Consider the following 26,870-nt stretch of genomic DNA (forward strand, 5'->3'; position numbering starts at 1 on the left):
CCTAGTGGTTCCTTTATCTGCAGATTCTTAATGCATGAAGAATCACTGATAATCAGATCAAGAGTATTACTTCCTCTAGTTGCCTCCCGAACATGTTGATGTAGAAAACAATCATCCAATAAATCCACAAAAGCCTTGCTAGTGTGTGAGTGACCAACCCACAAATTCAAGTAAATATCTGGGAAATTAAAATCCCCCATTATAAGACTCTCTGATTTACTGGCCCACTCTATTTCCCTGTACAGTTTCTTATTATACTCATCAGGGTCATTAGGCCTATAGCACACTCCTACTTTCAATTTTGATCTCCCAATGCTTATGTCACACCAAACTGACTTGACACTGCACTGTCCAGCGATGTCGACTGGCTGTGCCTCCTTGGATTGCATGTGTTTCTTAACTAATAGCATAACCGCATAACCCCTCCACCCCTCCTATCCTGTCTATCCTTTCTGTACACATTGTACTCCCCAAATTCCAGTTTTGCATTCCTTATATCTGTGTGACACCACGTCTCTGATATCCCAACAATATCTGCCTTTGATGTTTTGAGCCATACCTCATATTCATCAAATTTATTTACCAAACTCCTAGCATTGGTGTACACGCAAGTATACATGCACCTGTTCCTATTCTTAGCTACCCTAACACAACCTAACACAACCAATGACTCCCAGCAGTCTCTGAAATACCCTGCATCTTGTTTTCTAGGCTGCTGCTCATTTAGCTGTTTAACACTCCTGGTATATTAATAGCAATAATACTCTGGCATACCAGGAGTGTAACTGCCCATTGCCACAAAATAGGGCTCTGGTATTCATAATAGAGCTGGAAAAATTTTCTTTTTCAAATATAAATACTATACCAAATACACATGAATAATATAGGAATTTGAATCAAAATTAGTATCCAGGACAGGGAATTTTTTATTTTACTTTATTTTATTTTATTATTATTATTTATTTTTTCATCAGGGTGAAGACTATATCAGGGCAGGGAGGGGAACATATATTTAGTTATATGTTTTAAGGGCAAGAAATGAAGATAGACAGAAGAGTGAAGAGAAATAGAAAGATAATAAGGATAGGAAGAGATTAGTAGACAAAAAAAATGAAAGAGAAAGACAATAGGGAATAAGAATAAAAGTAATAGAAATAAGAAAGTTACATAAATGAAAAACAAGAGAGAGAGAGAGAGAGAGAGAGAAAACGGTTGAAAAAAGAGGGAGCGAAAGTGGGAATAATAAGAAATTAGTAACACAAAAATAGTGAAAGAATAACGAGAGAGAGAGATAGATAGATAGAAATAGAGAGAGAGAGAGAGAGAGAGAGAGAGAGAGAGAGAGAGAGAGTGAAGAAAGGGAAAGATTAGTTAAGAACTCATAAGGTGGAGAAATAGTAAAAAGGTAGAAAAAAGGGAGTGAGAATAGGAAGGGATTAGTAAGAAAACAACAGTGAAAGAGAAAGATAATGAGGAAAGAAATGTAGATTGGTGAAGAGTATCGGGAGGGTGTAAGATACATAGAAGAAAAATAAAGAGTAGTAAATGAAGGCAAGAGAAGAGATGGAGTGAGAATGGTACATGTAATAAAACAACATAAAAAAGTATATATATATATATATATATATACTTTTTACTGTTTTATATATATATATATATATATATATAACAGTAACTAAAGAAAAGTGGATATCATCACACAACACAATCTCAGTGTCTTTTTTGTTGAAATTGTATGCAAAAAATAACAATAATAACCTGATATAAAATATATGCCAAAAAGGTAGTAACATTTATAAACTTTTACGATTTTGGAAAAAATAAAATAAAAATAAAAATTTTGAAAAAAATTTAACAGAAAGTAGTGAAAAAAAGGGGGGGGGGGATTAATGCATATATTTTATAATTGGTTCTACAGAAGACATGAAGAAATAGAAAAATAACTCATCATAGATTAAAAATGTATATATATAGTACACTGGTGTGCAAAACTTAAGGAGCAACACTATTTCTAAAGGTTACAACCACAAAATCTTTACTTAAGGTACTCTTTACTGATGAGAGTAGATTCAATCTCAGCAGAGATTCTGGACGTCAGCTAATCTGATGAGAGGTTGGCACACGGTATCACCCGACAAACATCACTGAAAGGGTCGATAAGGCGATCGAGGTGTTCTCGTCTGGGGAGGCATTATCTTGGATGGACGTACACAATTCCAGCTATTGGAAGGCGGTATTGAAACCAGTGCATGCTACTGTACTGAGGTAATCCTTCCCCATGTGCGTCTGTTCCAAGGTGCCATTAGCCACGAGTTCGTGTTTATGGATGATAATGCCATACCCCATTGCACTGCAGCTGTTGATATGCTTTTGGAAAGTGAGGACATTGTTTGTATGGATTGGCCTGCCCGTTCTCTCAATCTAAATCCCATTGAACACATATGGGATGCTCTGGAGAGACATCTAGCGGCGCGTCCACACCCCACCAGAAAATGTTCACCAGCTGAAGATGGCGCTGACAGAGGAATGGACAACGTTACTGCAAGAACTTACCAATAACATAATTCTAAGTATGAACAGGCAGTGCAAAGCCTGCATCGACATTAGGGGTGGCCATATCTCCTACTGAGGACCACATCTTCCCTTTGTTCCATCTCTGGCAGTGATGCATCTGTATCATGGCAACCAGTGCTATGTTGCCATTTTTGAATAATGTCCCTCTGTACCGTTTTGTTTCCGTTGTTGTGTCGGTGTTGTTTCCTTCATCATTTCTGTACCTCACGAGGTTCCTTTGGTATGCTTTTCCCATATCCAGGCCACTCCTATGAGAAGCTACAGGCAAAAACCTGACTGGTCCTTAAATTTTGCACACCAGTGTATATATATGCCACATATATATATTATATAAGATGACACTTATATAATAAACTCTGTTTCTGTTGAGTTATCAAAAAAAGCAACATTCATTTCAATTTTCTGTTCAGGATTGGATTTCTTTTTTTTTTTTTAAATAATTGCAGAAGCAGAGGTTTCTAGGGAATTCTTTTTTCAATATTACATAATTTACAATTATTATATTAAACCCATTAATTAATATTTAATTAGCATTAATTTATCTTGAAAGGCTATAAAACGTTTTTCCAAACTTTATTTGATGAATGACATTAATTACTGATTAACTTTATGGAAACAAATTGAAACTTCTTGAAAGCAATTAAGTAAGCAAAATTATGAACTTACAGAACCTTGTTCTTGCCCAATAGCAGCATTTACCACTCCCTTGAGTATATATTCATGAGGTACAGCTGGTTCCAAATCTTTAATAAGGTTATATGCTTCCTGAACGTCATCTAAAAATGATACAAAGCCATTTTCATGAATTCAATAACGATATACTGTTATTTTTGTTTGGATTTTAGTGGTTTATTATTCAGTTGATAAACTATCTTATATTTATATAATAAAATTCCAAATTAAATATATAATTGTTCAAATGGTAATTCTACGGCTATGGTAATTCAATGATATATTCCACATTATCACAGCAGTACATATATGGCTGATTTCTATAGCATCACTTACTTTGAAACATAACCCTGGTAGGTTTTATATTTTTATGTTTCTCTTTCTTACTTTATTTTAAGGTAATTATTTTGAATCTCATCATTAAAGAAGACATATATGTTTTGCCAAGAATATACAGAGGCTAGGATTATTCAAATTAAACAAATATAGACAGTTCCTGATGAAACAGAACTGTAAGTTCAGCATAAAAGATTTAAGTTTGACTGCTAGTTCAGGACCTACCCTACTTTAGACACAACACATGCCCATGTTATAATCTACAAATCTCTTTCAAGCTATGCATTGTCTTTTTTAGCCAACCTTTATCTCAAAAAATTTAGGACAAAAGCCTTATGTTATAAGAACTACAAAACATAACTGCAAATCAATTACACAAGAAGGTCATAGTCTCAGTCTGCATATAGAACTCAGTTTGCTACTAAATGCGGCAATCTCATATTGTGGAGGCCCTTCATCATAAGTTGCCTCAATATTGCAATATGCACTTTAAATTAAAAGCACTGTTCCAACTTTAAATAAAAAGATTGAGTGCCATTCAATACTCAGATTTGGACCCTTTTTTGGGGTCTCATCGGTGGGGAAGAAGGCACTATAAGTGAACAATCCAGGTACGGTGTGTAGCCTCTTTGAATTTTCGGTATTGACTATGATTTTGATGTAAAGAATTGGCAGTTTTCTTCTTATAATGTGGAGGGCCACATTATTTCCTACATACTGCCCAGTCTCATGTCACTGGCACACTCTGAAATTTGAACCTTCAACCTACAATGTAATTGTTCTATACAGTAGCAGTTGATCATAAATCTCTTTGGTGGTGGGTAGAAAACAGGCCTTCAGGATTTGCTTGAGTTTTCTGTTAACTTCTTTGTCTCCTTTAGACCATTATAATACTTTTAGATCAGGATGCACAGCACAATAAGCAGACTTTTCCAAATTCATAGTATTGCCAGTTATTATTTTATTTTATTTTTATTTTTTTTTTTATCCAAAATTTTAAATTTTGGTTAAAGAAAAAGCTCCTCAGAAAAGTTAAGAAATTAATTTTGAAGTTTGATATGGTGTTTATTATTTCAGACTTCTACTCATTATTTCTATTCTTACCTGGCACTACACTGGCAGTTTTAATAATGGATGTAAAGACAAGCTATTCGTGAACTGGTCCTCTTTTATTGCACAATATCTGTTATGTACTGATATATAAGTGATATGTTTCACGTTACCACGGTAGTGCATGCACACATGGCTGATTTCTATGGTGTTACTTACTTTGAAACATAACCCTAGTAAGTTTTATATTTTTCCATTCCCTTTCTTACTTTATTTTATGATCTCATTATCCCTTTTTATATCTATCACCTTCATTGTGTTTTTATGTAGGACTTCATTTGCTTCAATGCATCTACAAAGCTCAGAACAATTTCATACTAATGACAAAACATAATTTATTCTACAATAGTTCTGCAGCTTTTGAATGAGGGGAAGTGATTTTCTAATAATTATTAATTCTACATTACAGTTTTTCCTTTAACTATGTTTTTAGTGTACTTTGGATTAGTTAATCAAAATAATTTATAGCTTCCAATATCAATTCAAACTTTTCTTAATTATTACCTTAATTTTTTTTTTTTTTAATCTGGGCAGGCAGCAAGAATGATCCTTCAAATAGCAGGAACAGATAAATCATATTTTAATGAACTTATTAAGGGTGAGTTGTTATTGTTTTAAGAAAGCACCAAATCAATTCAAAAATAAATTGATTTTATTGTTTACGGAATGATATCTGTACAATTTGCATATTCTAAGGTCAGTTTTTCTGTTTGCAGGATGAAGGAGAGAAAAAAAAAAAAAAAAAAAAAAAAGCAATTAATTCATGCCTGACTGAAAAGGCATCAAAAATGGATTCAATAAAAGAAGATGAGCATCCAAACATGCAAAGAATGACAAATTCACTCATCCAAAGGACTCAGATTTGCAAAAAGGAAAGAAATAAATGATTAAAATTATCAGTGTGTGAATTATAAAGAAACCAAATTTTCTAAAATGCAACTTTAAAAAAAAAAAAAAAAAAAGAATTTACTATTACATATTCTACATTAAAATTATTTTTATCACAGCAAAATAAAGTAGTAATACCTTGTTTAAGGTAATAAATGACTAGATTTAGCCTGGCTTCAGGAATAACATCAACTAGCGGTGGCAAAACTTGTAAAGCACCCTCACCTCCACGAAAAACTACCTAATTTGTTTAAAAGTAAAGAAACCAGTTACATATTATAACACATAAATGCATAATTATCTGAAGACTTAAAGAAATAGAACCTATTCTTATTTTCTGTAACAATACAGCCCTTTCTTTGGGCCAGGAACTATAGCAGAATCAAAACAATAGTAACATGCACACTCACTGTGACTGAAAAATGATTACATTACCATAAGTGAAAAAAATTTGAGACTTGTCCTCATGTATCCTGCACCCACGAGTACCACTATAAGGAAACAGCTATTCCACCATAATTCTATACAAACATCTCCTCTCAGTCATTTCAACATAATGTCCAAATTTGAAGATAATCTCACTCAAAACCTCACCAAACTCATTGTTTGATAACGTACCCACAGATAGCCACACTGAATTAATGCAACATTATTTCACTCAAAATTTTCACTTTTGATATTAAGAAATGCAAGAATAATATAGGGACTATTAAATTAAACAGAAAAATGTCAGGAGATTATGAAAAAATCATTATAGATGTCTGTTTCATATTTGACTCAATACTGCACAATCAAATCCACTTCCCTGACAGAAAATTAATTCAGTCTGTACTTTTTAAATCTTATTTCTGTAGTCTTCACACCTGATGAAGTTAAAACTACTAAAGATGTACTAATCTCATGGAGAATTATTTGGATTGTAGAATGGATGTTCAGGTGCCTCCAAATAAAAATCTATCCAGTGTAGTGTTTATAATCCATGTGGGGAAGTAGCCACAGTAACCAGCAGCCAAATATTATAGTATCTTGCAGAAGTATTCAGCATTTATCACAGTGCTTCATAGCAGAAATTGGTTTTAGGAACTCGAATATTTCAATATCAAGCTCACCAAGAAATAAAAATATAAGGATTAATATGATCTCATAGACTTCGATTCATACTGGCACTTCGTTTGTTTCTGGCTTTTGTGATGGCTTTATGATTAATCTTTGAAAAAAATACATTGTAGGAAGGCGGAGGAGATCTCTGCTTGCATCATATCTTAAGATGATGGAAGCAGAGATCTATGCACACATTCTTCTAATAGTCTTTATGAAATTCAAACACCCTTCACATTGCATAAGCCTTCTTATCTGCAAAAAGATCTAAACCTCCCAAACACTTCCTAATTCATTTCACAAATATACGTGGTCTCAATTCTAATCTCAACGATGTCCATTTCCACTTGCAGTCTGCCAAACCCCGTGTACTTTTTCTGACAGAATCTCAGTTATCGGCTGATTCAAATACTGCTCATCTCAGTTGCCCAAATTATTCGCTGTATGATTCCTTTCGCCTCAAAGGTCATAGACTTGGTAATTTGGAATCTCCTCTTTTTGATCTTCTCTGGCTTAAAATCTCTCTACCTCATTGTGTCAAATTCATCTGTTGTCTCTACCATTCTCCCAACTCCACTAATCACTTGAAGCTCTTTGACTTCCTCTCTTTGCAACTTGACTTTCTCCAGTCCAACTTTCCTAACAGTGAGATAATTTTCATTGGTGATTTTAATGTTCACAACTCCAGCTGGCTTCCGTTTTATAGTCATACCAACCCAGCTGGTGGAGATGCTGAGGCTTTTGAAATTACTAATGACATTGCACAAATTGTTCATTTACCTACAAGAATACCAGACAATCCTAATCGTACAACCAACACACATGATCTTTTTCTCAAAAACAATCCTTCTACGTACACAGTCGAAGTGAGAGGTCCTTTAGGCACCACAGATCACAACTTGGTGATTGTCTCTTCTCCAATGGAACCTTTATCTCATGGCTATTCCCAACCTCATAATGCTTGACATTACAAGAATGCAAAATGGGATGACCTGCGAGATTTCTTTTCTTCTTTTGCTTGGTCGGATTACTGTTTTAAACCTTCTGATGTCAATGTTTGCTCAGATCGTGTCAGTGAAATTATTATTGCAGGAATGGAATCCTTTATCCCATACTTCACTTTAAAATCTTGTCCTTTATCCAAACCTTGATTTTCCAATAAATGTGCTAAGGCTGTTCAAGAGAAGAACGTTGCATATCGTAATTGGCTTGTTTCTAATTCTTCGGTTTCATTTTCTGCCTACACCAAAGCTCGCAACAATTGTAGAGCAGTTATTAATCAGTCCAAGCTAGAGTTTGAATGGGCTAAGAGCAGAAAACTTGCTTCTTGCCCTAATGGTAGCCGAGCATTCTGGTCTCTTGCCAAAGCTATTGGCTGCAACTTTTGTCCATCTCTGCTCCCACCTCTGTCCAAACAAGATGGTTCTGTTGTCACTACAGCCAAGGATAAAGCTGACCTGCTAGCATCCCATTTTTCTTCCAACTCATGTATTAATGATCTTAGTAAAACACCTCCCACCATTCCCAACACGCTCCATTCAATGCCTCCTGTGGTCTTCCGTCAAAAGGATGTCAGAAGGATTTTGACGAATCTTGATGCTAAGAAAGCTCCAGGTCCTGATGGTATTTCTCCACTTGTTCTCAAAACCTGTGCTCCTGAACTTACTCCTGTTCTTTGCTGCCTTTTTTCACTTTCTTATTCCAAAGGTGTTTTTCCTTCTGCTTGGAAATTTGCTCATATCCAGACAGTTCCTAAAAAAGGGTGACAAATCCCTCCCATCCAATTATCGTCCCATTGCAATTACTTCTATTCTTTCTAAAGTAATAGAGAAATCAATTAATCGCCAACTTTTAAACTACCTAGAAATCTTCCGTCTGATCAACGATCGCCAGTATGGATTCCGTCAGTGTCCTGTTCATGTCAATCCACTAGTGATATTCTGGCTTATGTTACCCATTTATGGACCAATTCAATGGAAAAGTTCGGTGAAACACAAGTAGTTGCTCTTGACATCTCAAAGGCCTTTGATCATGTTTGACATAAAGGTCTTCTAAACAAGCTTCCATCTTATGGTTTGCCAACTGTTTTTTTGTAATTAGTTATCCAGTTTTCTCTCTGATCGCTCACTGAGGGTGATGGTAGATGGCACTATGTCTTCTAACTTTTCCACTAATGCCGGTGTTCCCCAAGGTTCAGTTCTTTCCCCACTCTTTTCCTCTTGTATATTAATGACTTTCTTCCATTGACTAGAAAAACTATCCATAGTTTTGCCGATGATAGCACATTGCATTCCACTTTCCATTTTGGGAAACCTTGCCCTGCTCAATCAGCTTTAACTTCTCGAAAATCTGCTACCAATTCCTTAAATGCCGATCTCCAGGTAATTCTCCAGTGGGGCAAAGACAACTTAGTTGATTTCAATCCTTCTAAAACTCAGTCTTGTCTTATATCTCAAAAATTAATGATTCTTCTGCTCCTATGCTTATCTTTGGTGACACTCCGATTTCTAGGCAAAATGATATATCTCTTTTGGGGATACCCTTACTTCTAATCTCTCTTGGCACAAGCACATTACAAATATTGCTTCTTCTGCATCTAAAAAACTTGATTTTCTCTTTCGCTCTCAGCGTTACTTTTCTTCCAAACAGCTGTTCACTCTGTACAAATCGCAAATCCGCCCTACCATGGAATATTGTTCCCACATCTCGGGCGGTGCCCCCAAAACCTCTCTCAAGCTTCTTGATTCCGTTCAGAAGAGGGCAGATAGGTTAATTAATGATTCATCTCCAACACAGTCTCTCCACTCACTGTCTCATAGACATACTGTTTCTGCTGCATGCCTCTTCTACAGATATTTCCATGGGCACTGTTCTTCTGAATTGGCTTCTATAATTCCTGCTCTCTCTTTCAAAACAGTCCGAACAAGTGCCGCCACCAGCCATTTACTGTCCAACTTCAAACTCACAGAACCAACTTTTCATCTTCCTTGTTTATTCATTCAACTGCTGTTTTCTGGAACAACCTTCCTTCATACGTATTTCCTGAAAATTAGTCTACAGAAGTTCAAGTCCAATGTGAACAAATATCTTCTTTCGTCTTTTCAACCACCAATCCAAGAACGGTACTAAATACTATAGGTTCTAATACCTCTCGTGTTTGGGGTTTACATAAAAAAAAAAAAAAAAAAAAAGATAATAAGTGGCTAAGCACTATGGTGTACGAGTACATTGTACTCAAAAATGACACCTATTACTTTTACTATCTTACAAAAGAATTTTATGGTGATTTAGCTATACCAGGTTATTTTCCTCTTCATCACTGCACAGCATCTACAGTGAAAACTGTAGATGCATCCACAGCATCTATTGCCTTAAAAGATGTTCCTTATAGATGACTTAAATACAGTGAACCATTTCATCTGGAGGTACTTACTTCCAAAGTCAAAAACAGAGTAAAGCATATGCTGTGCTGGTTTGAATAAATCCTTCTTGCCCACCATAAGTTCAGCACACTATGATGAACTTAAATATGCATCCTCAGTTTCATGTCTCTGATGGCAGACATGAAGTGCACACAAGGCCTCTTCAATCAAGATTGTAATTGGTTCATCTCAGGAAGATGTGAGGTTGGTTGGTTATTAGGAGTTTTATGGCACATCAGCATCTAAGGCTATTGTGCACCAAGTCTGTAGGGTGCCTCCATAGCCAGATGGGCAGGAGCAGCAGCAGTGCATAGCACACGCTTCTTGATTAGACCGGGGTTCGAGCCCGCGACCACCAAATACGGAGGATGCGGAAAGGTCAGGGAATGACCACTGCATATCCCCAAAGCAATATGGCCTTAGTTGCTAATGCTCCTAAAAACCAAATAACAACAACAACCAAGTCTATAGGTATAAATATAAAGATAAAAAAAATATAAAATAACATATCTAATTAATACATTATAAACAAATATATGACATAAAACAATTATAACATTAAACAATAAAGAAATTTAAATAAAACTATATAGATTAATCAGTAGTAAAATCTTGAATACATCTGACACATTGTCATCATCTGATAAAAGCTGCCTGAGTGGCTCAGACAAACGTCTGAGCCTTATACACTCAGGCAGCTCTTTTGGTAATGAAGGCGCCTCCGTAGCCAGGTGGGAAGGAGCAGCAGCAGTGCATAGCACACGCTTCTTGATTAGACCGGGGTTCGAGCCCGTCACCACCAAATATGGAGGATGTGGAAAGGTCAGGGAATGACCACCGCATATCCCGGAGCAATATGGCCTTAGTTGCTAATGCTCCTAAAAAAAAAAAAAAACCAAAAAAAAAAAAAAAAACCTTTTGGTAATGAATACATAAAATGTATTCATTACTAAAAGACATACCTTCTATTAAAATATGATGATCAGTTAAAATCGTGTTATAACATCTACATACAGGATGATCATCAGCCCTCAACAGATATGAATGTGTCAGATGATAATAACCTATGCATAACTGAGCAAGGACCACTTCCCCCTGTGAACCTGCACTGACTAGAATGCCAATGCATTATTTAGCTTGTTGGTAGGGCATCCATTCCAAGATTCTTACCATTATGCCCATAATTTTTTGTGTGGATTAGATGCTTGTAGTCTGTATAGGGGGACTAACAAGTGGATGCAACTTCGTGGCATTGCTGATTTGGCTGCAAGCAGCATCAGCCAAGTCATTGCCTCTGATACCAACATGGCTAGGGATTCAGCAAAAGTGAATATTGAAGTTTAAATCTGAAAGAGAATGTAATATCTGCTGCACCTGTCACAAAACTGGACGATTGGTGTATAGCATGCATATTTGGTACTGGTGGGATTTCATATGATCCAAGGCCAGTTCTACTGCATGTAACTCTGCAGTGTATATACTGCATTCATACGGAATACAACTGCAGTTGTTTTGCTTGGGAAAATACAAGCTCTTCGGATTTTGAGCCATCTATATATACTGGCAAAAGGTCAGGGTATTCGGCAAAATGTGCTGCAAAGGGCTGCCGATATATACATGGAGATGCGTCAACTTTCAGCCAGCTCATAAGATTAAAATTGCAAGACGGAAATCGTATATTCCAAGGAATATACAATTTATTTACCTCAAAGTAAATTATATTAGATCAATTTTAACAACAAAAGAAACCTACCAGGTTGTGTTTTATGAGATCTTTAGCATAAGTGAAGGACGGAGAAGAAATGTCTTGCAAACTTTTCAATTCTGCCTATGAACAAAATTATTCAAAAAATTTTACTTAATATAAAATAAGTATATAAGTTTAAATTATTCAAGAAAGACTTCATAATACATACTAAGTCAACAAAAGTCATGAGTCAGAAATGATTCTGTTAACATATTAACAGAATATTCTAATGGCTTTCCATAAGCTGTAACAGACAATGAAATTTTTCTAAAAGAAAATCTAGCATACATCACAGAAAAAAGGTGCAAATTCTTGTTATTATCACAAGTTAATAAAAATATGAAAAATCAATTAAAAAGAAATTTTTCAAATTTATATTTTAAAAGTGTGCATACTAACAGAACATATTAGTTTGTTTCTGTTGTTATAGTATCATATCATTTTTGGAAGGAAGGTTATCCTGTTATTCCTTTTATTCAGAAATTACTATTAGTATTTATATTACAAGGCTGCTAATTTAATAGACTTTAAATTGCTTGATTCAATTTTAAAAATCAAGAGTCTATAAGCTATAAGTAATAGTCTATTACTTAGAAGTAAGTATACACCTCAATCAGATCACCTCACAGGTGCTTAGTCTCCATATGCTGCAATTTGCAGAACTGAAGCCTTTCTTGGTAGGAGCACCCCTTTGTTCCGTTCACCGATCTTGTTCTCCTTCTCAGTACTTGTTCCAGCAGCCTTCCAAATATATATCCTTCCAAAAAGAGGCCTCTAGACCTGTATGCAGTATGGGCTTGGCACACCCAGGGTCCTGAGCTGGATATCATCATTCTTCTCTTTCTTGGTGATTCCTTTCTACTTTTGACTCTCTCTCTCTCTCTCTCTCTCTCTCTCTCTCTCTCTCTCTCTCTCTCTCTCTCTCTCTCTCTCTCAGGGTAACTTGGGAATTTTTTTTTTCCGGGTGGTGTAGCATAAGCCTCAGGCTTCCTTGCACCATGTTGCTAATAATAATAATAATACTCAAAATGTAGTCTAACCATAAAAATGGGACAATCATATCCCTATCCCTGCTAGAAAAATTCTTGTATATCATTGACAAAGCGAACAATAGCTTTGGCAGGAGAACAGAATGCTCGACTACCATTTGTACAAGAAGCAAGTGTTCTACTCTTAGCATGTTTGAAATCTAGTTTGGACTGATTAATAACTGCTTTACAATTGTTGCAATTTTTGGTGTATGCAGAAAATGAACATGAAGATCTGATACAAGTCATTTACGAAATGCAAAATTCTTCTCTTGAACATCCTTAGTACATTTATTGGAAAACCAAGGTTTAGACAAAGGAAGAGATTTTAAGTTGAAGTTTGGAATTAAGGCCCTAAAAGAATAATTTCACTGACACAATATGAGCAAACGTTGACATCAGAAGATTTAAAACAGTAATCCGACCAAGGGAAAGAGGAAAGGAAATCTTGCAGATCATCCCATTTTGCATTCTGGAAATCCAAACAATACCAGGTTGAGAATGGCCATGAGAAAAAGGCTCTTTAGGAGAAGATAACATCACCAAGCTGTGATATGAGTTGCCTTGAAGACCACTAACCTCGACTGTGTTGGGACAATCACCTTCCTATCCCTGCTAGCAAACCTCCTGTATATCATTGACAACACCCGATGAGCTTTCCTGGTAACCAGTCTGCATTACTCAGAGAACTTTATATCTGTTCACAGTTGGTATATTACTATGCAGTATTTTGCATTTATCAATGCTAAATTTAAATTGCCATTTCTCAGCCCATCTGCCTAACTTTTCTAGATCCTATTATAGTAGCATACTACAATATACATCATTATATATATATATATATTTTTTTTTTTTATGTGAACCCCAAACACGAGAGGTATTAGAACCTATAGTACTTAGTACCGTGCTTGGGTTTGAGGTTAAGAAGACGAAAGAAGATATTTGTTGACATTGGACTTGAACTTCTGTAGATTGTAATTTTCAGGAAATACGTATGAAGGAAGGTTGTTCCAGAAAACGGCAGTTGAATGAATAAATGAGGAAGATGAAAAGTTGGTTCTGTGGGTTTGAAGTTGGACAGAAAATGGATGTTGGCTAGTGGCGGCACGTGTTCGGACTGTTTTGAAAGAGAGAGCAGGAATTATAGAAGCCAATTCAGAAGAACAGTGCCCATGGAAGTATCTGTAGAAGAGGCATGCAGCAGAAACAGTACGTCTATGAGAAAGCGAGTGGAGAGACTCTGTTAGAGATGAATCATTAATTAACCTAACTGCCCTCTTCTGAATGGAATCAAGAAGCCTGAGAGAGGTTTTGGGGGCACCACCCCAGATGTGGGAACAATATTCCATGGCAGGGCGGATTTGCCATTTATACAGAGTGAGCAGCTGTTTGGAAGAAAAGTAACGCCGAGAGCGAAAGAGAAAACCAAGTTTTTTAGATGCAGAGGAAGCAATATTTGTAATGTGATTGTGCCAAGAGAGATTAGAAGTCAGGGTAATCCCCAAAAGAGATATATCATTTTGACTAGAAATCGGAGTGTCACTAAAGATAAGCATAGGAGCAGAAGAATCCTTTTTGCGAGATATAAGACAAGACTGAGTTTTAGAAGGGTTGAAATCAACTAAGTTGTCTTTGCCCCACTGGAGAATTACCTGAAGATCGGCATTTAAGGAATTGGTAGCAGATTTTCGAGAAGTTAAAGCTGATTGAGCAGGGCAAGGTTTCTCAAAATGGAAAGTTGAATGCAATGTGCTATCATCGGCAAAACTATGGATAGGATTTCCAGTCAATGGAAGAAGGTCATTGATATACAAGAGGAAAAGAGTGGGAGAAAGAACTGAACCTTGAGGGACACCGGCATTAGTGGAGAAGTTAGAAGACAGAGAGCCATCTACCATCACCCTCAGTGAGCGATCAGAGAGAATACTGGATAACCAATTACTAAAAACAGTTGGCAAACCATAAGATGGAAGCTTGTTTAGAAGACCTTTATGCCAAACACGATCAAAAGCCTTTGAGATGTCAAGAGCAACTACTTATGTTTCACCGAACCTTTCCATTGAATTAGTCCATAAATGGGTAACATAAGCCAGAATATCTCCAGTGGATCGACACTGACGGAATCCATACTGGTGATCGTTGATCAGACGGAAGGTTTCTAGGTAGTTTAAGAGTTGGCGGTTAATTGATTTCTCCATTACTTTAGAAAGAGTAGAAGTAATTGCAATGGGACGATAATTGGATGGGAGGGATTTGTCACCCTTTTTAGGAACTGGCTGGATATGAGCAAATTTCCAAGCAGAAGGAAAAACACCTTTGGAATAAGAAAGTGAAAAAAGGCGACAAAGAATAGGAGTAAGTTCAGGAGCACAGGTTTTGAGAACAAGTGGAGAAATACCATCAGGACCTGGAGCTTTCTTAGCATCAAGATTCATCAAAATCCTTCTGATATCCTTTTGACGGAAGACCACAGGAGGCATTGAATGGAGCGTGTTGGGAATGGTGGGAGGTGTTTTACCAAGATCATTAATACATGAGCTGGAAGAAAAATGGGATGCTAGCAGGTCAGCTTTATCCTTGGCTGAAGTGGCAACAGAACCATCTTGTTTGGACAGAGGTGGGAGCAAAGATGGGCAAAAGTTGTGGCCAATAGCTTTGGCAAGAGACCAGAATGCTCGGCTACCATTAGGGCAAGAAGCAAGTTTTCTACTCTTAGCCTGTTCAAACTCTAGTTTGGACTGATTAATAACTGCTTTACAACTGTTTCGAGCTTTGGCATAGGCAGAAAATGAAACTGAAGAATTAGAAACAAGCCAATTACGATATGCAACATTCTTCTCTTGGACAGCCTTAGCACATTTATTGGAAAACCAAGGTTTAGATAAAGGACGAGATTTTAAAGTGGAGTGTGGAATAAGGGATTCCATTCCTGCAAGAATAATTTCACTGACACGATCTGAGCAAACATTGACATCAGAAGTTTTGAAACAGTAATCCGACCAAGGAAAAGAAGAAAAGAAGTCTCGCAGGTCATCCCATTTTGCATTCTTGTAATGCCAAACAACACGTGGTTGGGAATAGCCATGAGATAAAGGTTCCATTGGAGAAGAGACAATCACCAAGTTGTGATCTGAAATGCCTAAAGGACCTCTCACTTCGACCGTGTACTTAGAAGGGTTGTTTGTGAGAAAAAGATCAAGCATATTGGCTGTATGATTAGGATTGTCCGGTATTCTTGTAGGTAAATGAACAATCTGTGCTAGGTCATTAGTAATTGCAAAAGCCTCAGCATCTCGACCTGCTGGGTCGGTGTGACTAGAAAACGGAAGCCAGCTGGAGTTGTGAACATTAAAATCACCAATGAAAATTACTTCACTGTTAGGAAAGTTGGACTGGAGAAAGTCAAGTTACAAAGAGAGGAAGTCAAAGAGCTCCAAGTGATTAGTGGAGTTGGGAGAACGGTAGAGACAACAGATGAATTTGACACAATGAGGTAGAGAGATTTTAAGCCAGAGAAGATCAAAGAGAGGAGATTCCAAATTGCCAAGTCTCTGACAGGGAATATCAGAACGGACATATGCACAAGTACCACCTTTGAGGCGAAAGGAATCATACAGCGAATAATTTGGGCATCTGAGATGAGCAGTAGATGAATCAACCGATAACTGAGATTCTGTCAGAAAAAGTACATGGGGTTTGGCAGACTGCAAGTGGAAATGGACATCGTTGAGATTAGAATTGAGACCACGTATATTTGTGAAATGAATTAGGAAGTCCTTGGGAGGTTTAGATCTTTTCGCAGATAAGCTTGCTCTATTAGTTTGACAATTCATGGTGTATTCAATAGTAAGAAAAAGTAGGTGGGACATGCTGTATGAAGTAATGAAATTTTTGGATATGGCGTACATGTGGTAAGAATATACCCAGATCCTTGACATAACGTGGCCTCAACAATGCTCCCCACATACACACTACTCAGACTCCCTCCAGTCACTATCTGGCAGAGTAGAGGTAGCAAGATTATACACTAGCTGATCCGGAAGCTTCCTAGAGAGTTACCAATAGGTTCAGTCCGGTGTACTAACTAGTGGCCGGCCTGCAAACACCGTTTTAGAGCTGTACCCTCGAAATGTAAGGAATATTGGATCTCGCCACGACGTTCATCATAACCTCAAAAGTCATCAATCATACTGCATGATGGAAGAGATAGGGAAGGGTTGACCGGAACTTAGCTCTAGAGACTAAACATGGGTTCCACCACTTCAAGCCTCCAATAAGCAAAGTGGTGGTATTTCACCGGTTGATGAGAGTCATCTACCACCTAGTACTGCCTGGTAACATAGAGGGGCGGCATTCCTCCATGTGGTGTGGGCACCACACCTCGACCCCTGCTTACGTTGGTTCACACCTGGGTGGTCACCCACCATGTACTTGTGCATGGAGGTTATACCCAGGATTACTAACAGTCCCACCATCGTGAAGGTGCAAGCAGAGGATTTGGTTGTCACAGACCGTCCGGACTTCGCCGAAATTGGGTCCACTTGACTTGAGTGTCACCCGAATATCAGTTCCATCAGCGTTTTAGACTCCCAGGTAGCAAGTACAGCTTGTCTGGCATATCTGAGAGAATGTCTGTGACAACCTCAAGGACCATATATGACATATATGTCATAATATGTCATTAACCACCCTGCCAACCTTTGTATCATCTGTAAACTTGGTTGTTAAGCCTGATATACCTTCATCAATATCATTGATAAATACAGAAAACAACAATGAGCCTAACACCGAATCCTGTGGGACTCCACTAATAACATTAGTCCACGAAGAGCAATGTCCATTGATTACTCTCTGTCTTCTCACACTCAACCATCCCTTTATATCCATAGCAGCAACTTGCTCTAAATGCCACACTGCTCCAATTTGTACAGCAGTCTGTTATGTACAACAGTATCGAAAGCTTTCCTGAAATCCAAGTAGATGATATCAAAATTATTTTTTGCATCCAATTCCTTTGTGACCACATCGTAGCATCCAATCAAATTGGTCAAACAAGATTTCCCCTCTTAATAAACCCATGTTGCATTTGAAGTATAATTGCAGCCTTGTCTAGATGATTTTGCTTTACTTCTTTTACCAGTGACTCCATTATTTTCCCTGGAACAGAAGTTAAACTAAAATGTCTGTAATTACTCATGTCACCCTTTGATCCTCCTTTGTGAATTTGGGGATACATTTGCCCACATCCAGTCCGCAGGGACTTCCCCTGAATCCATGGATGCTCTCATAATTATGGCTAAGGGTTTCCTTATTTCCTTCCTTAATGTAACTGGATCGATTCCATCCACCCCGAGTGCCTTTCTTATGTTTAACTTCAACAATTTCTCTTCTACATATAATGAAGCTAAAATATTGTTAAATAATATGTAATGCTTACAACATATACTAATAATGCATCCAAAATTAAAACCAATTTAAAACACCAGTATCAAAGGTAGCAGCCCTTTTTTTAAATTGCAATTAATTTAAAGTTACATGTGGCTCTGTTTTAGTGGTTATGTGTATAAAATGTAAATACTAACTACTGCATTGTTAAAACTATAAAATAAAAATGTTTAATTAACAAGATGAGAGAACCAGGAGTACAGCAAGTACAAGGTTACATATGTTGCAGTTATAATCTGATAACGTTGACCTTAGTGTAAGCTGCTGGAATGGCTATTAATAAATAGCAGGTCTTTAAAATGATGATTAAGCATTTTCTTTAGACATTTCTGCTAAAGTTCTATTAAGTTCATTAATGAAAGCACAGTCTTAAACAAGCACACCCAGTAAATCACATGTACACTAAAAAACTGTTTTCTTAGTTCTATCTTGGTTGATCATTTAACAATGAAAGTCCACTATGACAGCTGAGAAAAATCCAAAAATTGCTCATTAAATAAATTATTTGTTTTAACAATGTTATAATATGGTAAAAGACTTTTACTTCACATATTTTTATTTTTGAGGAGCCCTATATGATTTGATTTCTTCAGGTTCTGGTCATTTTTAGCTCTACATGAAAGATAATGAAGTTTTAATTAGGTTTTTTTTTTATTAATATACATTTACAGCATCTTATATAAGTTTGGAACTTTGTTTCAAGTCTATACTACATACTAAATTAAAATTACAGCAAAGATAGAAATAACCAAATTCACCTTGTGAACCTTTTTGTGTTTATTGAGATGCAGTGTAAAGTGAACTTATGATGTAACTAAAAATTAAAATTTTCCCCAGGTGACAAATGATGCATCTTACTGAAACCATGTTTTGTCATATGGAAAAATCAAAAGAACTAGTCCTCTGATATTTCCAGGTGATGGAACTCATACATAAATTTGAAATAACAAAATTCAGGTTTACTCAAATCATTATCTGGTAATTTTTTTTTTTTTTTTTTTGCGAATATCTGTAATAATGTACAATAGATGAGTATTGGTAAATCTAAAGTAGTGGCTAAATTTAATAAATACTTTTAAGTATATTTATTTTAATTTAAAAGAGATATTTTTAATCACACAGATATCAATAACAGATATATGCCAGTCCTTTAGATTCTTATCAAAATCAAGTCTAGTACTGCCATAAACTTTATTAGATTTATCACCTCATTTTTTGAGTTTACTCCAAGAATCAGAATAAAAAAAAGTGTAACTTAAAATTGAAAAAATAACATATGTCCAAGTTGTAAATGTCATAACTGGAAATAAATTTTTATTTGAGTTTGATATTTTGATTTCTATGGAGTACAAAGTCCTATGAATCAGCATAAAAATGTTCTATAAATGAAGAATATTTATGGCTGATTCAATGACTACAAATATTTTAACACTGGCATTCTTAACAGTAGCACCCGGTTTGACAGACCACTTTTTTATTTCTGAAGAAAGATTTTTACTTTAATTCTGCTTGTTATATACCAATGATGCTAGACCTCTTACTAATGAATTGTAATACTTATTAAATGCAATTTATTTTTAAATTAAATATTTCAATTTAATAATGCATTTTTCACAACTGTTATTTACATTTAAACAAAACTTTTATTACCTATGCCAAAAAATAAACATTATAAATATACTCATAAAATATAAACATGGAACTATTAGTAACCTACATTTTTAAGTTTAAAACTATTAAGTGTTGAAAATTCAAACATTCATTCATGTATAAATATGTTTTGTCAAATAAATAAATAGATAAATAATAATAATAATTGAGACATGAAACCATTTTATATAATAATCAAACATGAAACAGGGTATATAATTTCTGTAGCAGTAGTGACTAGCAAGCATTGGGCAGTAAACATATTTATTTACATTACACTGAAACTAAAAGTAGCAAGATGACATGGAAGGAAAAACTAGTAACATATAAAGAAACAGCGAATTTGTCTCTTGGGCCATTTCACTTAATTACTCTGCATAAACAATAACTTATTATAACTTCTAAAAATAACATCTTAACTCAAAGCGTATGTATAGTTAGGAGGGTAGGGAAAAAAAAAAAAAAAAGAGAGGAACTGCTCTTAACCTTGAACTGGACATTAATGTGAAAATAGATATTTCATTATACCATTACAAGGTTAAACTAATGGATGTGAAAATGTACCAGATCAAATTCAGCTCATATGTAGCCTTAGTGTCATTAGGCTCAACATAATTTTTACTTTTAGATCTACATCCATTAATTCAAATTTAATCAAATTTTGGAACCCAACTAATTCACATTGAATTACAGGTAAGGAGGCAGATAAGTAGATATACACATATATGTAAATTGTATAATTATTATAAAATTGTACATTACAGTTACATGAAGTAAGACTATTACTATCACTGAACAAAATTTCTGCATTAGTTTGTTACTTACTTCTGCTGCCTTTCCATTATAAAGACGAAAATGGTTGCATGCTTTAAGATTTATTGCTGTGGCACTATCAGGAAAATGTTGTAGATATACTGCAAGTACTTCCTGCAAGTTAAAAGAAAAATATCATAAAAATATTATATACATTGTCAAAAATTCAATTAATGCTGAATAACTGTTAATTAATAGTAAGGAATAAAAATTACACTACACCATTAACAAAACAAGGAATAAATTAATTATTTCTTTCTTAACAACACAGTGAAATTATTGTTCCTTACTATTAACACTTAACCGTGACAGGTTTAGTAGATTGGCAGCTTAAATTTATTGCCTTCGGCAGAAAAAGGCCTCAATTATGAGGCCTCTTACATCAACCCGTGTAACAGCGGAATGATGCCTGATGATGATGACTATTAACACTTAAACTTCCAACTGCTGAATTGGGTGTGATCGGTTTGTTTCACCTAATCGTACATCTCCCCCTTAACTTTTTTCTCTGGGGATATGCAAAAACTGCAATTTATGCACCAAAACTGCAGCAGTTGTGAATATTTATAGGAAAAGGACATGGTTATTGCAAGGACTTGTCATAATGTGCTAAAATATAAAATGTATCGCAAGAAATTTTGATGTCTGCAGAACCATGTTGTTATTATTTATGGAGTGCATTAACATCTATACCATATTGTACTGTATTTGTATTATGTCTGTACATAATGTGTGCTCAGGGGCTGATTTTCATTTATGCAGGCTGAAAAACTCAAAATAATTCACAGGGAAACCCTACTCCCTCTTCCTGAGATAAGTTAACTATGACCTGGATAGTGAACCATATTAAACTTCATTATCTTTCCAGGTTGGCTAAGTTCAACTACTTTTGGCAGCCCAGTTATAGAGAGGTAAAAGTACAAACAACAGTTATGTTTTTAAATGTAAGTTTTACCTCTATGCACTGTTTGCTTTTCACTTAGGCAAAATACATTATTCACAATTCAGCATATGTTCACTAATAAATGCCAGTAGTTTCGAAACAGCTGTCCTGACAGTGTCTAAGGTTTTTAAATGTAAAGCAAATTCACATTTCAGATTATGCTATACAATTTAAAAATATATTAGTAACTTTTCCTCTCTAAGCTGTACATACACCGAGTGGACAAAATCATGGGATACCTACCTAGTAATGGGTAGGCCCACCTTTCGCCCGGATAAGGGCAGTCACAAGGTGAGGCATTGAGTGCACTAGTTCACGAAAGTGTTCCACAGGTATTTCCATCCATGCTTGCTGCACCTCTGTCCATAATTCCGTTGCATCCAAAGCTCGAATAGACCATTCTACAGCATCCCAAAGATGCTCTACAGGGTTCGCGTCCGATGAACAGGAGCCCATTCCATGGTGGTAAAATCTGTGGAATGCTCTTCGAGCCATGTTCTAGTCACCATGGCTATGTGGGGAGGTGCATTGTCCTACTAGAAGCGTCCACTGCCCTGCGGCTGCACGATGACCATGAAAGGACGCAGATGGTCTGCAAGAGTGGACACGTAACCTGGACCATTCAGAAATGTGTCTAAATGTATCAGAGGTCCCAACGTGTGCCAGTTTAACACACCCCAGACCATTACTGACCATCCACCTGCCTGAACAGTTCCTTGTTGACATGATGGCTGCATAGTTTCGTGCGGTTTTTGCCAGATATGCACCCTCCTGTCTGCTCAAAATAACTGGAAATGGGAGTCATTTGACCAGGAGACCTGTCTCCGATCATCCAAGGTCCAGTGCTTATGTTCTTTCCCCCAGTTGAGTCATAAAGTCCTGTGTCGTGGTGTTAGCAATAGGATTCTGGTGGGTGGGCGGCTCCCATAACCTATTGCAACTAATGGTCGCCTGGTGGTCTTGGTGGAGACGTTTCTGGCACCTCACTCGTTAACGTCAGCGATGATTTGTGCCACTGTCGCTCTCCAGTTGGCTGAAACAATGCGAGACAGACATCAACGTCCACATTCATTCACCACCTTTCTCTGCCCATAGCGCTGTCCATGATGAAATGTTATTCCAGAAATGGTGTATTCCCGATACACCCTTGATACAGTTGAAAGGGGATAGTGCAATTTCTGTACCACATCTGCGATAGAGTGACCCATGCATAGGGCACCCACTATCATTCCTCTTTCAAAATCGGTTAACTCACGACGTTTATCCATACTGACATCATCAAAAATTACCATCTATGTGAATGCAGTGTACCCATATACCTGCCAAGCAATGGGTTTGCCCACTAGCAAGAAGGGTGACAGTGTCGTGTTGCCCAGGAACCAGGTATCCCACGAATTCTGTCCTTTCAGTGTAAAACCATGCCTTTGCGCCAAGTATTCAACCTCAATCTTCAATTGGAGAAGAATCCCCATGACTGAAAATCACACACAGTAAAGCACACAAATTCATTTGTTTGCAACTACTGCATTAATACTATACAATTGCAGATCCCTCTGCAATTCTATAGTATTCTAATGACATGCATATTTATGAGTTTACCTGATGAACAAAATTTTTATACAGTTTAGTTACCAGTTTTACAATGCCAGATGGGCTTGTATCAGAGAACCCAGACTCCCAATAAAACATTCTCCAGATTATAATATTGCCAGCACCAGCTTACACTGTCTGAGTTATGTACGTCACTTCTAGTGCTTCCTGTTTTCATTACATATAGTGTCTGCTGTCTACATAGTATGAGAGGAAATGTGATTTCACCGGCCAGCATACCTTTCTCTAGTCATCAACAGTTCAATAACAATGTTTTTGAGAACATGCAAGCAGCTGTTATCAGTGATGTGGGATTAGCCAGAGGATTATAAACTTAGATGTCTCCAAATGGATGTCAGTAAAATGTATGTCACATTGTCTTACAGGAAATGAATTTAGAATGCTTTATGTGATATTCTGAGGTGAGTGTTTTCACTTCTGCACACACACACACACACACACACACACACACACACACACACACACACACACACACACACTGAACGCTTGACTCTTCTCTCAGCCTGTACGTTCAGTTTCTGTTTTCCACATTGTTTGTGATGCCTGCTTCTCTTGCCTTCAGTTTGTTTACCCACAACAACAGCTCCAGAATGGTCAACCAGATATGCTGTGCAGTATAACTATCACTTCACAAATACTATTGATTAGACCGGGGTTTGAGCCCATCACCACCAAATACGGAGGATGCCGAAAGGTCAGGGAATTACCACCGCATATTCCAGGAGTGATATGACCTTAGTTGCTAATGCTCCTTAAAACCAAATAACAAACAAATACTGTGCACATTACATGTAGCAAATAGGTTGTAGAATCTCACCATGTAGCAAGTTACCCTTCTTTGGACCCTTTAAAAGGTCCAAAGAAGGGTAACTTCATAATCATTTTTATGCAATGTGAAGACAAAAAATACATGCCCATGAATAAGAATCACTGAATTTTTGAACAACATATCTATCCAGCTAATAGTTTCTCTTGAAACATTGAAAGATGACTTAGCAGTGCCTACAAACTTCCTTACACATTTTTTCTATTCAAGAAAATATTTTTATTACAGTAGAGATCTCTTCTCTAATCTCATAACAACAAGAATTACAAAGAGCAAAATTCTGCTACATAATCCCTACAAAATTTCTCCAGCCTAATACTCATTAACAACTTTAATATCATATGATTTACCTGAGAAACATCGTAGTAGTCCAGTTTGTAGTAACACAGAGCTACATAAACATTTAGAGCAAGTGACTCTCTACAGAAAAAAAAAAAAAAACTGTCAAAAATAAATAAAACATTTATAGTTTTAGTTTTTAAAATGTTCAAAGAATTTAATGTAAACCATATTAAAAACAAGTGACATTTTCATTAATATACACTACAGTTTCCCTGTGTTGTGAATCGTTTAAAAAACAAATGAAAAATAACAAAACATTAGCCATTTAACAGAAAATATTAGCCATTTTTATGGGTTCCACGAATCATTCCACTTCTACATGATATTCCAATTCCAGCCTCACCTTGTTCAGTACGTGTCTTTATCAAAGGATTCAGTGCAAAAAAAGTCATTCAAATCCTGAACAACTAGCAGAGGCAGAATGCACTTGTACTAGTGCCAAAAATAGAAGTGTAACAACTATTCAAGACCTTTGCAACTGTATTCACTACACCATCATATCTATTCATAAAAGCACAATGTACAAGATGCAGTAAGAACAGGAATATTGTGTGGGTGTTTTCAGAGTGGCCCATGAAGTACACGAGTATGCATAAGCATTTGATGTATCAGAAAAAACATTTCAGGTTTTTCTTCTGAAGGGATATAATATGCAATATAATATAATATGTGATATATAACATGTGATATAATATAATATGCAATATAATACGTGATATATAATATGCAATATAATACGTGATATATAATATGCAATATAATACGTGATATATAATATGCGATATAATATAATACGTGATATATAATATGCAATATAATATAATAACCATAAATTTGAAAAACTGCGAATTTCATTTATAATAGCCACATATACAAAGCACTTAGCAAAATCAAATGACTTTATGTAAATTATTTTAATTTTATGCAAAACTTAAATATTAAGACTAATCACAGAAATTAACTGTACCTGTTATCTAAGAGAATATGTTTATATATGTCAATAGCTTCTTGGTAATGAGAGCGAAGGTAGTGAATAGAAGCAAGAGATAACTGATCTTCAAGAATGTCTTGTAACTGTTGATGATAGGTCATTAAATTTTTTTCCTCACCAAATTTATGTGCCAAATGAAAAAGTAACCTATTCTGAAGTTGAGTCTTGGGACCTAAAATTGAAAACAGTCAATGAAATATCATCTAAGAGTAGTTCAATAACTCCTCTTTCCTATTCTATAGGGATCAACATGTATAAATTCCAATGTATTGTAACTTTGTTAATGTATTGATTTTTTTTTACTTTTATGGTAATCTGAATACAGGAGGTTGTTGAAACTTATGGAATCCTAGTACTATGGATGAGATTAGAGTTGGAAATATGGCAAAAAATTGTCAATAATAGGCTCGAATTTCAGTTGTAAAATTTTCAGGAAATTACTGTATTTGTCAAATTTTAACAAACCAGTCACTTAAAAAATTTAATCCGACTTATATATGAAGGAATGAAAAAAATTTAAGTTCAGAGAATTAGTAAAATGAGAACTATCTTTTCCTTCCCTATGCTTTGTAATTATCAAGATTTAAATTGTAATGGGTAAACAGGAGGGTCTTAATACTGAAGATAGAACAAAATTCATTAATCATGTGTTGCCTAGAGAAACATTTCTTAAATTAATATCACCATAACTGTTATTAATCACAATCGCAAATGCATAAAGTGTGCATTATCTTCAGAATATCTATGTATCCATCCATCGATATGTAATAACTCAACTTGCACCGAATAAATTTTTGTGAAATTTTATATCTGGCTCTTTTTGAACGGTCTGTTGAGGCACCTCAACTTCATTAAAATTTGACAAGTACAGGTCTAAACTATGTTTCAGGTGTTTAAGGATTACTTAATAAAAGTTAAATCAACATTAAATTTTCAGCATAAGCCTTTGGTTCCTGTGAAAGTTTAAGATCCAATTTCATAGCTTCCTCTAGTTCATCTTTAAAGAAATCTACACACACTGCTCAAGAAACAAAAATTTGGATTGACATCTGTTTTGGACAAACTTCGGTTGAAATTTTCAGCATATGCTTCATTGGTATCTCCAAATGTTTTAGGTCCAATTTTGATTCCTCCATTTCTCTTATTAAATAAATCAAATCAAATAAATCAGAGTCATTAAATAAATCAAATATAAATTAATATTTTGAATGGTCAGGCATTACGTGAAAAGGAAAAGACAGATCAACACCAAATTTTCAGGATATGTTCTGTTCATATATGGCCTTGGAATTGGACCTAAAATTTTCCTGGGAAAGTTTTAGGCCCAATTCCAAGGCCACCTCTAATCAAAACACTGTTATGAATTTGGATCAA

The 26,870-nt window shown here is 35.8% G+C and overlaps 2 protein-coding genes across 5 annotated transcripts in view; one reads left to right on the top strand and one right to left on the bottom strand.

Annotated features, from left to right (window-relative positions):
* Positions 1 to 26,870, top strand: part of Atg18a (Autophagy-related 18a) — a 541,369-nt gene that overhangs the window by 379,937 nt on the left and 134,562 nt on the right. The gene's annotated exons all lie outside the window — the stretch shown is intronic.
* The window catches only part of Ttc26 (tetratricopeptide repeat domain 26), a 102,760-nt gene that overhangs the window by 47,974 nt on the left and 27,916 nt on the right, over positions 1 to 26,870 (bottom strand). For both annotated transcript variants that reach the window (XM_090371432.1, XM_090371431.1), the window contains exons 5-10: positions 25,473 to 25,668; positions 24,514 to 24,583; positions 20,796 to 20,897; positions 11,850 to 11,928; positions 5,719 to 5,817; positions 3,241 to 3,350 (exon numbers count right to left, since the gene is read on the bottom strand). In XM_090371432.1, the coding sequence (XP_090227558.1) occupies positions 3,241 to 3,350; positions 5,719 to 5,817; positions 11,850 to 11,928; positions 20,796 to 20,897; positions 24,514 to 24,583; positions 25,473 to 25,668 (656 nt within the window). The remainder of the gene's footprint in view (positions 1 to 3,240; positions 3,351 to 5,718; positions 5,818 to 11,849; positions 11,929 to 20,795; positions 20,898 to 24,513; positions 24,584 to 25,472; positions 25,669 to 26,870) is intronic.

The sequence above is a fragment of the Mastigoproctus giganteus genome, chromosome 4 (assembly GCF_048544385.1).
Source record: "Mastigoproctus giganteus isolate SK-2022 chromosome 4, ASM4854438v1, whole genome shotgun sequence".
NCBI classification, from domain to species: domain Eukaryota; kingdom Metazoa; phylum Arthropoda; class Arachnida; order Uropygi; family Thelyphonidae; genus Mastigoproctus; species Mastigoproctus giganteus.